Source organism: Opisthocomus hoazin, chromosome 26, assembly GCF_030867145.1.
Source record: "Opisthocomus hoazin isolate bOpiHoa1 chromosome 26, bOpiHoa1.hap1, whole genome shotgun sequence".
Lineage (NCBI taxonomy): Eukaryota > Metazoa > Chordata > Aves > Opisthocomiformes > Opisthocomidae > Opisthocomus > Opisthocomus hoazin.
The window spans coordinates 7,845,664-7,859,693 of record NC_134439.1 but is presented as its reverse complement, the minus strand read 5'-3'; the positions used below and the strand labels follow the sequence as shown (position 1 = coordinate 7,859,693).

At 43.3% G+C, this 14,030-nt stretch overlaps 2 protein-coding genes across 2 annotated transcripts; one reads left to right on the top strand and one right to left on the bottom strand.

The window, feature by feature from the left end:
- Positions 1–1,485: 1,485 nt before the first annotated feature.
- On the bottom strand, positions 1,486–4,201 carry LOC142364282 (uncharacterized). Its single transcript, XM_075443589.1, is given in 4 exon segments — positions 1,486–1,647; positions 2,894–3,787; positions 3,789–3,867; positions 4,191–4,201. Coding segments are annotated over 4 exon segments (1,146 nt in total).
- Positions 4,202–4,819: 618 nt separating this feature from the next.
- On the top strand, positions 4,820–9,597 carry LOC142364281 (uncharacterized). Its single transcript, XM_075443588.1, is given in 5 exon segments — positions 4,820–5,263; positions 5,265–5,633; positions 5,635–5,688; positions 6,130–6,701; positions 9,546–9,597. Coding segments are annotated over 5 exon segments (1,491 nt in total).
- Positions 9,598–14,030: the final 4,433 nt, after the last annotated feature.

Genomic DNA, 14,030 nt, shown 5'->3' with positions numbered 1-14,030 from the left:
CCACCCAGTAGGTACTGACAGCTTGTGCTCCTGATTTTGTTTCACCCCCACAGTCACCACTGTAGTTCTGCAACAGAGGGCTTTGTGTGCATACACACAGTGTAAAGTGTCTGCAGTTTAGCTCCATATAGGAACAGCATACATCAGAGAGTCATCAGCGTCATTAGCATAAGAACATCCCCACACCCACCTCATTAACACACTGAAGCTCAAACTTGCCACACCAAGGAGATGGTTTTCTGTTTTCCCTCTGTGTGCCACAGGGAGTTTGACCTCGGGGGATATCTCATGGGCTTGTGGAAGATAGATAATGCTCTCTTTTCACCCAGGCCAATTAAAGAACAGGCATGCAATTCTCTAAATTGGCTGTCAGGCTGGGTGTTTGCCTCCTGCCTGCAGGTGTGGTATGTGAAGATTGTCAGGAACTCAGTGCTGTCTTGTGTAGCCATTTGCTGACAAACTGGAGATGTCTGAAATAGCCATGTCCCGAGAGACTGGAAGTGTCAAGTATGTGGTGCTGGATACTAACATGGTCTTGAAACCTCCACGGTGGGAGATAACTAAAGGCATCTATGGACACATGAATACAGAGAGAAGAAGGTAAGGGGTTCACCTACGCCATTTCTGAGCCTCTAACTACAGTTAAGGCCTCAGTCTTCAGTCTTCATTGAAGTGAAGATCTAAGTAAAGGTCTAAGTGCAAAGTCAGACAAGTACTCGGTTAGAGTACGGGGAATTGATCTCCTCTGCCTCCAGAGCAGGTGTCTCCAGGTGAGCTACTCATTCTTGCTGCATTGATCATCAGCGGAGAGAAACAGACTGTCATGCCTCAGTTCAGTCTGTTCAAAAGATGCTTTCTCACACAAATCAGGCACTCAGTGCCTTACAAGCACCTATTCCACTTCTGTTGACACTCCAGATAAACTAAGCATCTGGCTTAAGCAATACACACACGCACACACACACACACAAATCTAGACCTCTGGGCATCTAAATTTAGTTGAGAAGACTCACACCCAAAAAGAGGCTGTCTACACTGTCCAGGGCTATGGCACAGGTTTTGGAATTGACAGAGTCATCTTCTGCAAGTCCTGTAACCCTTCCAAGGGTTCAGTGCAGTTGAGAGAAGACTGATCTGCACTTGGTGTGAGGGGGAGATGCAGCTAATGAGAGTAATGTGCCCAGCTTGAGCCCATTTGCTGACAGAGAAGATCTCTTCCTGCTGTCTATTTTTCCTAGAGTACCCTGGACATGGATATGGGGTTTAGCCATGTGGTGGAGGTGCTTGCAGTCTCCAGTAGGACAGTCGAGGAGTTCACTTATGATCAGGCACGCCAGAGCTGCCGTGAGCTTATGACAGCTGGGGAGCTCAGAGGCCACAAATGATGAATTGCAGGATCAGCGTCTCCAGAAAGATGGTTTGTCCCGTTTACTGTGCACATCTGCTTTGGGATAGGATAACTCCTGTGTGTGAGCTGATGTCTCTTCACTGACTGTGGGAAGAGTCTTCAGAGTCAGTTAGAGCAAGTCCAGAGGAGGGCCGTGAAATGATCAGAGGGTTGGAATATCTGTCCTCTGAAGAAAAGCTGAGACAGTCGGGGTTGTTTAACATCGAGAAGAGAAGGTTCTGCAGAGATCTTATTGCGACCTTTCAGTATATATAAAGGGCTTATGACAACAATGGAGAGAGACTTTTTACCAGGGCGTGTAGTGACAGGCAAGGGGCAGCGGTTTTAAGCTAAAGCAGAGTAGATTTTAGTTAGATATAAGGAAGAAAATTTTTAGGATGAGGGCAGCGGAACACTGGAACAGATTGCCCAGAGATATTGTGGATGCCTCACTGTTAGAAGTGTTCAAGGACAGGTTGGATGGAGCTTCCACTTCTCTTGCAGTGGTTCAGAGTTCCAGGTCTTTATGTACACAAAATCACGTGGTTGATACTGATGCACAGGCGTATCCAAAGCAAGCGATCTGGTCAGCACAACGTATTTTCGGAGTACCTCGAGGGTTTTTCCTAAAGAAATCAAATACATTTTTAAATCTGTTTCCCCTGCTATTTTCACATCCCCTGGGATTAAAGGAGTCTGATAAGGTCTGCCATACAAGATTTCTTATGGACTTACACCATCTTTAGATCTTGGTTGGACTCTGATACTTAGAAGTGCTAATGGTAAGGCTTGTGGCCATTTTAAAGACACCTCTTGGTAAATTTTACTTATTTGTCTTTTTAATGTTTGGTTCATTCTTTCAATTTTCCCACTTGATTGCTGCCTCCAGGGGGTATGTAAATTCCAATCTATTCGTAAGACTTCATTTACTTGTTGAACTATTTCTGCTACAAAATGTGGTCCCCTATCAGAACACATGCCGATTGGTACCCCAGACCTTGGTATTATTTCTTTTAGCAATATTTTAACTACTTCTCTTGCTTTGTTGGTGCGACAAGGAAAAGCTTCTGGACATCCAGAAAAAGTATCAATTAATACTAATAGATACGTGAATCCATTCTGTCTGGGCAGTTCAGAAAAATCAACTTGCCAATAATCTCCTGGGGAGTTACCCTGTTTTGTTACTCCTAAGGGTGCCTTTTTCTGGTTTAAAGGATTATTTTTGAGACAAATTGGACACTTGGCTACTATAGATTTAATTACCCCCGTCATTCCTACGCACACTGCAGATGATTTTAGGCTCAAGACGATAGCATCTATGCCCCAATGGGTCTGTGCATGCGTTTCTTTTGCAAGTTCTGACATGACTTGCGGGGTTACTATTACTTGTTTTTCTGGTGTTACCCACCACCCTTCTGTATTTTGTGATGCTTTCAATTGTTCTTCTAATTGTTCATCCAGTTCACTATATTTTAGTTTCAGATTCATGATTTTTATCTGTTTTACTGGTACTAGTGCAAGGATACTTTGTTCCGCAGCCTCCTTTGCTGTTTTGTCCGCCAATCGATTACCTACGTTTACAGCTGTCTGACCAAATTGATGAGCCTTGCAGTGCATCACTGCCACTTCATTTGGTTTCTGCACCTCTTCGAGGAGCTGAAGGATTTCTTCTTTATGTTTTATCGATGATCCTTGAGCTGAGAGCAGTCCTCTTTCTTTCCAGACGGCTCCATGAGCATGAATCACACCAAATGCATATTTGGAATCAGTCCATATATTTACCCTTTTTCCTTCTGCCATTCGCAAGGCTTGTTTCAGTGCCACCAGTTCTGCTTTCTGTGCCGAGGTATTTGCAGGTAGCGTTCCTGACTCCAGTACCTCGGTGGTGGTAACAGCATATCCGGCCATTTGTCTTCCTTCTTTCACAAAGCTGCTTCCATCCGTGAACAACTCCAAACCAGGATTTTCCAGAGGTTCATCCCTCAGGTCCGGTCTGCTGGAATAGACTTGTTCAACAGTTAGCAGGCAATCATGTTCTAGATTTTCTGTCGGATTTTCCGTTGACAGAAACATTGCTGGATTTACAATGGTTGTGGTTTTCAATTCCACATCGTCCTGCTCCAGCAAGACAACCTGATATTTCAGCATTCTGCTGGGGGATAACAGATGACCCCCCTTTTGTTCTAAAACAGTTACCACCATGTGTGGTACATACACCACCATCTTTTGGCCCATAGTCAATTTTCGAGCTTCCTGAATCAGCAATACTGTTGCTGCCACAGCACGCAAACATCCCGGCCATCCTTTACTCACATTGTCAAGTTCTTTAGAGAAGTATCCTACTGGTCGCTTCCAGGATCCCAGACATTGTGCCAGCACTCCAAGGGCCAGGTGTTGCCTCCTCATGGACAAAGAGTTCAAAAGGTTTGGTTAAATCAGGTAAACCCAAAGCAGGGGCCATCATCATTGCCTTTAAGTTCCTTAAATGATTTTTGGCGTTCAGGTGTCCATGTCAGATACAAATCTTTCATCCTGTTGCAGGGCTCTCCCATTCAAAAGTAAATATGCTTTGACTTTGTGCATCCAGAGGTATGCAAAGGAAGGCATCCTTTAAATCTAGTACAGTAAGCCATTTATGTTCCTTTTTCAGAGATGTCAGTGAAGTATAGGGATTGGCTACTTCTGGGTGTATATCTTGAACTACCTGATTTATAGCTCTTAAGTCCTGGACTAGCCGATATTTTTTTCCTCCAGATTTCCTTACTGCTAATATAGGAGTATTATATTTTGACTTGCATTCTACCAAAAGTCCATATTCCAAAAATTTAGTGATTAACCCCTCCAATCCTTTTCGAGCCTCCCACTTAATAGGATATTGAATTATTGATACCTGAATCAAAAGCCATAGAGGCAAAAGTATTTATGTTACAGGATTCTTTTAAAGAAGAACGAATTCCAGAAGAGGTGGAAAATGCTGTAACCCCCTTGGTTTGGGCAAGTGAGGTTCCAGGACGATCTAAACTGGCAGAACTGGTAAAAGTGACCTTAAAACCTGGATCCAAACCGGTAAGACAAAAATAATATCCTATTAAGTGGGAGGCATAAAAAGAATTGGACGGGTTAATCACGAAATTTTTGGAATGTGGACTTTTGGTAGAATGCGAGTCAGAATATAACACACCTATATTACCGGTAAAGAAACCTGGGGGACGGGAATATAGACTAGTCCAGGATCTAAGAGCTATAAATCAAATAGTTCAAGATGTACACTCAGTAGTGGCCAATCCCTATACTTTATTAACATCCCTGAAAGAGGAGTATAAATGGTTTACTGTACTAGATTTAAAGGATGCCTTCTTTTGCATACCTCTGGATGCACAAAGTCAAAGCATATTTGCTTTTGAATGAGAAAGCCCTGCAACAGGACGAAAGATGCAACTGACATGGACTGTACTTCCACAAGGATTTAAAAATAGCCCCACAATATTTGGAAAACTGTTTGTCCATGAGAGGCAACATCTGGTCCTTGGAGTGCTGGCACAACGTCTGGGATCCTGGAAGCGACCAATAGGATACTTCTTTAAACAACTTGACAACGTGAGTAAAGGATGGCCGGGATGTTTGCGTGCTGTGGCAGCGACAGTATTGCTGATTCAAAAAGCTCGAAAATTGACTATGGGCCAAAAGATAGTGGTGTATGTACCACACATGGTGGTAACTGTTCTAGAACAAAAGGGGGGTCATTGGCTGTCCCCCAGCAGAATGCTAAAATATCAAGTTGTCTTGCTGGAACAAAATGATGTGGAATTAAAAACCACAACCATTGTAAATCCAGCAATGTTTCTGTCAACGGAGAATCCGACAAAAAAATCTAGAACATGATTGCCTGCTAACTGTTGAACAAGTCTATTCCAGCAGACCGGACCTGAGGGATGAGCCTCTGGAGAACCCTGATCTGGAGTTGTTCACGAATGGAAGCAGCCTTGTGAAAGAAGGAAGACGAATGGCCGGATATGCTGTTGTCACCACGACCGAGGTATTGGAGTCAGGAACGCTACCTGCAAATACCTCGGCACAGAAAGCAGAACTGGTGGCATTGAGGCAAGCCTTGCGAATGGCAGAAGGAAAAAGGGTAAATATATGGACTGATTCTAAATATGCATTTGGTGTAATTCATGCTCATAGAGCCATCTGGAAAAAAAGAGGACTGCTCTCAGCCCAAGGTTCATCGATAAAACATAAAGAAAAAAATCCTTCAGCTCCTCGAAGAAGCGCAGAAACCAAAGGAAGTGGCAGTGATGCACTGCAAGGCTCATCAATTTGGTCGGACAGCTGTAAACATAGGTAATCGACTGGCAAACAAAACAGCAAAGGAGGCTGCTGAACAAGGTATCTTTGCACTAGTACCAGTAAAACAAATAAAAATCGCAAATCTAAAGCCAAAATACAGTAAATTGAATGAACAATTAGCAGAACAATTAAAAACATCACAAAATACAGAAGGGTGGTGGATAACGCCAGAAAAACAGGTAATTGTAACCCCGCAAGTTATGTTAGAACTTGCAAAAGAAAAACATACACAGACACATTGAGGCGTAGATGCTATGGTCTCAAGCCTAAAATCATCTGTGGTGTGTGTAGGAATGACAAAAGTAGTTAAATCCATAATAACTAAGTGTCCAATTTGTCTCAAAAATAATCCTTTAAATTGGAAAAGGGCACCCCTAGGGGTAACAAAACAGGGTAACACTCCAGGAGATTACTGGCAAGTTGATTTTTCTGAACTCGCCAGGCAGAATGGATTCAGGTATCTATTAGTATTAATTGATACTTTTTCTGGATGGCCGGAAGCCTTTCCTTGTCGCACCAACAAAGCGAGAGAAGTAGTTAAAATATTGTTAAAAGAAATAATACCAAGGTTTGGGGTACCAATTGGCATGTCTTCCGATAGGGGACCACATTTTGTAGCAGAAATAGTTCAACAAGTAAGTAAAATTTTAGGGATAAATTGGGATTTACATACCCCCTGGAGGCCACAATCAAGTGGAAGAATTGAAAGAATGAATCAGACATTAAAGCGACAAATAAGTAAAATTTGTCAAGAGGTGTCTTCAAAATGGCCACAAGCTTTACCATTAGCACTTCTGAGAATCAGAGTTCAACCTAGATCTAAAGATGGTGTAAGTCCATACGAAATTCTGTATGGCAAACCATATCAGACTCCTTTGATCCCAGGGGATATGAAAATAACAGGGGAAACAGATTTAAAATTATATTTGATTTCTTTAGGAAGAACACTTGAAACACTCCGAAAGTACGTTGTACTGACCAGATCACTTGCTTTGGATACACCTGTGCATCAGTATCAACCAGGTGATTTCGTGTACATAAAGACTTGGAACTCTGAACCACTGCAGGAGAAGTGGAAAGGACCTTTTCAGGTACTGTTAACAACTTACACTGCGATCAAAGTAGAAGGAGTAGAACCGTAAATACACTACACTCGAGTGAAGAGAGCCCCTTCGTGGAAAGTCGTCAATAGAGATCCAAAAACTGCAAAACTGATTTTAAAATATATCTAAAAGAGTAGCTATTGCTGTAAAATGCGGGGAGACTGTATCTCGATCTGGGAACTGATGATAATGGAAGCACTGTTCAGTATATTAAAAGTAAAAACAGAAAACGTCGATTCACTGCCAATAAAAGTGGAACAATTAATATACCTCCCAAGGAGGACTCCGGAAGAAAATTTGATGATTTGGCTTATAAAAGAATTTGCAAACTTACAAAACGTGACCCAAATAACTGCATGTCTTCCAATCCCAAGGGCTGTAGGAGAATCAGTTCCGTGGGGAATCTTAACAACAAATCTAAGTAACAAAGAACCCAAAAATGACGGTACTCATTGTGAACAAGTTCCCATTGTTGAGTGGCAAGAACGAATAGATCATGTTAGAAAACAATGGAAAACCCCTGGAAGTAGAGCAAATTGTGAGAAGTTACTAAATTATGTTTTTGTCCAAATAGTTTTTCCCAATATAGGTTGGTGTGCTTATGATGAACCCGTTAAGAAAAATGTTACTCGAACAATCATGAAATGGGAATGCAAAGAGTCCAACAAAACTAAACAAGAAATAACTTTGTGGGATTCAGTATGGTCAATGGCCATCACATCTCAGTTCCAGTATATGGCCAGTGCTCCCTGGTGTTTCACCTGGGATGGAATGATTTTTGCCGCTTTCCCATCGGTCAATGACAAAGGAAGTACTTCCCGGGAAAAAGAAATTGTAGTACCCTGGTGGAATTGTACAAAAATATATAATTGCAGTACAGTTAGTAAAGCAATCCAAAGTGTTCCACCTTTGGCAGCTGCCTTGAAATATGGATGCCAGTGTAGGGGACTTAAAAATGATTTACAGTTGACTGATACCTATAAGCCAAAAAGAGGAACATTCTTTAGTTGTAGAAAATCAACAATTCAAAGTCCAGGACACTTAGTTTGGGCAATGAGTGATGGAACCTGGTCCACTCACCTACCAGTTGATGGTAAGGTAAAACAAATTACTTTAAGAATGCCAACATTATGTCCAATTTGGAAAAAGACTCCCTTTAAGGGGAACTCCGAAAATTTAAAATTAATACGAATAAAAAGATCAAAAGTTGAAGAAGATAAAAACTGGAATGAGCCTTCAACAGGAGTAAAAATTGGATGAGCCTTAGAATCTTTATTGACTCCCTTATCGACTTATAGGAATAAGGTCTGGTTATATAAACTAACTGGTCAAGTAGAAAAATTAGCAAATGTAACAAGAAAAGGATTCAGACAGTTAAACCTACAGTTGCAAGCAACCTCAAGAATGACTCTCCAAAATAGAATGGCCTTAGACATGCTTCTGTTAAAAGAACATGGAGTATGTGAGTACCTAAAAGATAAAATAGATCATTGCTGTCTGCATATCCCCAACGTCACTCAGGATGTTGAACATGACTTAAACTTACTAAAACAAATAGAAAAAAACACTCAGGAAATTCAACAGGACATGCAAGAAAATTGGCTTGATAAAATTTTTAACGGATTAGGGTGGAATATTAGCTCTTGGGTCAAATCTTTAATCGGTACCGGACTGCTTTTATTGGTAATGGTTGTAGTAATAATGCTCATATACTATTGCCTAAAAAGAGAACTCACCAACAGAACTGCTTTTAATCGGAAAATTATTCAAGCTGTTACTAGAAGACAAAACCCTGGTGAATCGGCTGCTACGGCTCCACCACCCTGTAGCGAAATAAATAAATTATAAAACGAATATAACAATCAATAATTATCTAACCATTGTAATTGAAATAAAGTTTGATATAGAATAGAATGGAAGTACTGAAAAGATAATTATTTCAAAACTTCCAAAGGGGGGAAATGTAACCAAGGGGATGAAATCTGTTAACCATAAACATAAACCATGTTGCTAGTTATGTCCCTTGTATAGCCCCTGCCCATCTGGACGCTAGGTCCAGCAACAGAGAGTTTGGTTTCCAGGTAATTATCAATGTTAAACAATAGTAGTGAAGGAAATTTTTAATAGGAATAGCGTTACTATAGTTGCAGGTGTGTTTGTGGTTTTTATCTATTGTCTAAATTAACTGAAACAAAAGTTTCCCACCTGAAATGTTAGCGGTCGCCTAGAGCCAGTCAAGGCGACCTAGCTACAGCGACATAGTTACAGCGACCTAGCTACGGGACAAGAGCCAGAAAAGGACTGCGCATGTGCAGAAGCTGGGGTCAACCAGCGGACACTGTGATGAAGAGGATGAGCCTTCATCTTAGGACCCCCGACGACCACCACTAGGAGGCACTGCGCAAGTGCGGGTGGGAGGAGTGTATGAAAATGGACTGATTTGACTATGAAAGAAAGGGCTTAAGTAATCAGATGAATATGTATATTTTAATCTATATAAACTGCGCGGAGGGGGTATGGGGTATGCACGTTTGGTGGAATTATCCCCCGTGCATCCAGCGCTGCAATAAAGAATGCCTGCCTTTTAACACTACATTGGTGTTACGAGGTTTTATTCCCGGATTTTCGGTGACAATATCACTGGGGTACATAGTCCATGAGTTGGCAGTCATGATTTCCCCCTGCCAAAATTACCTTTCCCCTAGTTATCTGTCTTTTGGCAAGTCTAGGTGTAATCAGGGTGATACAATCAGCTAACCATGGCAACAAACAATGCTGCTATATTCCTTGTACAGCGAGATCCAACTGGACATTAGGTGTGGGAACACAGAGTATACGAATTAAGACGTTCGGGATAGATGTAGATAATCACTAATGCGAACAAAACAATAGACAATGTCTTTTTGTACAAAAGAGGATGATGGAGCATGGTTTCCTGTAGCAAACTGAGAAAACTGACCAGGACTGCCAAGATAGTGAGCCGAATGGGTAAAAGACAATTCTGGCAGGGGGAGATCATGACCACTGACCCATTGACCACCTGCCCAAGTAATACCACCTACTCAAAAGAGAAGAATGGAAGAGGATGACTGAGTCTGCACAATAATTTACATGCGAAGTGAGAAAATTTGCACCAATCACCAAAGAGGATAATAATGAATATGTATAAATAAAATAAATATGAATATTTTTGATCTACATAAACCACATGGAAAAGTAGTACATCAGTTAAACTGCTGCTCTCGGACAGCCGCCTCCTGCTTATCAGACAAAGGCACATCGTTTAGATGAGATTAACTTCTTGTCTGGTTTTAAACCAGCAAGGGTAGGGCTACGCAATGAACATCTCTAGCAGCAGTGTCTCAGGACAGCTCAGTTCAGAGAACATGTGCTAAAAACGTACACACTCATGGATACAATTGCCCACACACACTCACACAGAACATTTGTGTACACCCATGTTTGCATGTGCATTGCCACAGGCACACACACATGAGTGTGAATGCACACGTGAGCACAGCCAGGGGAACATGTAGGTTAGCACAATCATGTACACATGCCTTTGGGAACCAGAACTCCCAACACCAGCTCTCAGCCCCTCTAGATGACTTTACACAACTCCTTCAGACACTGCAATTAAAGTAATGCATCAGTCACTGGCCAGTGCTATCTGCCTTAGTGAGCTCAAGGGGTTGACAGTGGTTCAGTCAGCTGTTTTCTCACTGTAAGACAGAGAAAAACCACAGCAGACTCAAAGCCATCATGGCCTTTCCAGACATTGTGCCTCTCTGCGTCCCAGGTCTGTTTGTGAAGAAGAACATGAAAACTAGAGAACATCCCCATTGCTGCAGCCCCACAAAGAATTCCCACATCAGAAGGAAAAGGAAATCCTGCAGCCTTAGATGCTCCTGCCTGGCCTTCCTGATCTCATCAAGAGTCTGGGACCAGCCCCTGTCCTTGCAAAGGGAGCACTGCCACAGTGACACACTCATGTGGCAGCAGAAGAGTGTGTGCCTGGGACAAGCCAGCCTCCCCTCAGGCTACAGACACGGAGGCTGGGACATCACAAGTGATGTAGTAGTGAAACCAGTCTCTAGACTCACAGCAGTGTTAATAGCCTCTCTTCAAAAGGCAGAGAAATGAGGAAGCAACATTAATTTACAGAGCAGCTGAAAAAATGTTTAGGCTACCCTGTGAATGCTCATGAATTCTTTTTATTATGTCCCCAGTTTTAATTGATGCGCTGGCCTTTTTTCCTCTTGTGTTTTGCATGCAGGTGCAGGTGGTGTGATTGCCTGTAGCAAGAGGGAGCTGCCTGCAGCCTCCTCTGTCACCATCAGCTGGCTGAGTTTCTCCTGCAGCCAAAGTTGCTATACACAAAACAGTTTCTGCACATAGTAGTAGAAGAGCAACAACAGCATATTTGGTTTACCTGGCAGGGTTTTGGTAGTGAAGGAGCTGCAGGGATGGCTTCTATGAAAAAATGCCAGAAGCCTCCCCCCCAGTTCCAGCCGGCTCTAAGATGGACCCGCTACTGGCCAAAGCGGAGTGATTTGACAATGTTCATAGCAATGATCAGCAATGGTGGTAGCAACTCTGTGATAACATATTTAAGAAGGTGCAAAAAAGCAGTGTGCAGCAGCTACAAGAGAGGAGTGAGAAAATGTGAGAGAAACCACTAAGCAGACACGAAGGTCAGTGAAGAAGGAGGCAGAGGGTGTGCTCCAGGCATTGGAGTGGTGAGGTGAAGCGGTTGTGTAAGGCTCTGCATAATGGCTCTGCATGAGAGAAAATAAAAGAATGGTTTTCATGAACAACTTGGAAGGAGGGGTGTCTCCTCTAGTACTCTGAATACAGCCATTAGCTCTGCCTGCTGACTGCTGTCCCCACCCATTTTTTTGAGCTGGAGGAAAGGCTGCAGCCTCCCACCACTGTCCTCCCTTAACATACCTGTCTGAGCTAGATCTGTGAACTAGGCACAAGCGTGGATGCTTAGGCCTGGGATGTTGTCCTGGGTTCAGCTGCGATAGAGTTAATTTTCACAACAAGCTGGTTGCGCTGACCCAACCAGCCAATCGAATGGGATATTCTATACCTTGTGATGTCATGCTCAGTATTTAAGTGGGGAGGAAGCCACATTCTCACCCTGATTTTCTGAACATTCATCACTGTCGTCTTGGGGTAGTGGGGCAGGTTTCCATGAATTAGGGTTACCTCTGCCCTGGTATCCAGCAGAGCCATGACCTGTTGCTTATCATGATGGCTCCACAGTGTTACAAGCAGAACACAAGGGCTGTGTTCATTCCTGTCCCTGTCTGCCCTTCCCTTTGTTTATTTGCAGGGAGGGGGTCTGCCACCCCCGTGTGCACCCTGCTCCATGCCCCCACCCCACCCCACCATTTGCTGCCCAGATCCCTTTGAGCTTCTGCTGCCCCTGAGTACCACACAGGGCCACTGCTTCGGCTCCAAACATCTCCATTTCCACTCCAAGCATGGTAGTAACAACCAAACACAGCACGCATTGCCTTTTTCTTGCTCTACCACATGTTTCTTGAAACAAGTTAATACTTCAGGTGGCCAGGGATATTCAGCTAATTTCTGCTTACTTTCACAATTCACTAGGAAAACCACCTAGGCCAAGTGCCCAGTGATGGTTCCCCCTTGACTGCATGCAGGGCCCGCCAGGCATGCTGTCTGTCTCCTTCACTTTCCTTTTTCTGCAAAGACATTTTCCATTGGGGCCTGTCAACTGCACCAAATGTTTTGCCCTGGGAGATCCTGGTTTGTTTTGATTCCCATAGAAAAGGCATCCAGACTCCAAAAAGTGTTGTTTAAAATGCCATTTGTTAGACTAGACCGTGACTATGAAGAAAGAGAAGGCAGTACATATGTGTCTACATCCTTCAGATGCTAGGAGCCCTGAACTATGTGCTGTCAAATAGGCAACTCCAATCAGGGCACAGCATGTCCTGCCCATGAAAGGGTTCCCCTGTTTTAGTCAAGCTTTCAGAACATTTTCATAAAATGAAACAGCTTTATTCATCATTTCTGTTGTCAGACAGAAAAGATGTTCACATGAGAACTTCTTAGTGCACTTGTAGATACAGATGAAGACACCCAGCTAGTGCAGTCACTGGCACCAAGCAGGAGCTGTCTCCAGGCTCATCAAATGGTTGCATTTGCCGTCTGGACGAGGGATCTGTGCAGCACAGCATGGGTCTGAAGGTCAAGCTCTGCATTGTAGCACAGCACATCGGAAGCCAGGGCCTCTGATGTGTTATCTGTTACATTGATCCCTAAGTCCTTGCAGTATAGTGACCTTTGGGCGAGGGTCATGGCACCCTGCTCATTGTTTTCTTCCTGTGAAGAAATATCAGCTCTTGAACCTGCTCAGAGCAGCTTTTGCATCCTTCTTTCTTCGGGTGTAAATCGAGGCGTTGAGCAGGGGAGTAAACACAGTGTAAGAACAGCCACTGCTCTGCCTAGTGACCCTTTGGAGGAGGCTCCCATGTAGATGAAGACACCTGGGCCACAGGAAGAGGCCACAGAAACGACATGGGAAGCACAGCTTGAGACAAGTCAGTGCCTGCCTTCTGAAATTGGAGTCACAGCATCATTCAAATTACCATTAGGAAAAAAACATCCTCTGCAAGAATGCGCTTCGTTTGGAGTGTAAAACTTGCATGGATCCTGTACCCCTTTCCTACCTTTCCAAGATCTCCTCAGTTGTGCAGCCATACTAGAGGTCATGCCAAGAGCCAATAGCAGTACTCTGGCAGTGCTTTGGCAAAAGGGCTTACTCATCTGTCAGATGAAATGCCATCCTCTTCAAGAAGGACAACTGCAGATGGTATCATCATTGCAAAGGACCTGAGGGACCTTCTGCTTGTTACGAGGTTTAGTGCAGTAAGGTTAGGAAGTCCAACTGTGCTGCTGTTGGTGATGGTTATTAACAGCCCAATGAGGCAAAATGGATTTAAAACATGCAGAGGAAAATCTCCTATAAAGCTTTTGGCCTTCAGTTGTTCTGAGGTATGTTTCATGAGCCATAATTCCCTGCCATGGTTTAAGCTGGCAGATGGCAACTAGGACTAGTCAGGTGCTCGGTCTCCCCTCCCCTTCCTCTCAATGTGATGGGGAGGAGAATGGACAACAAGTAAAACTCGTGGGTTGAAATAAGGACAGTGTAA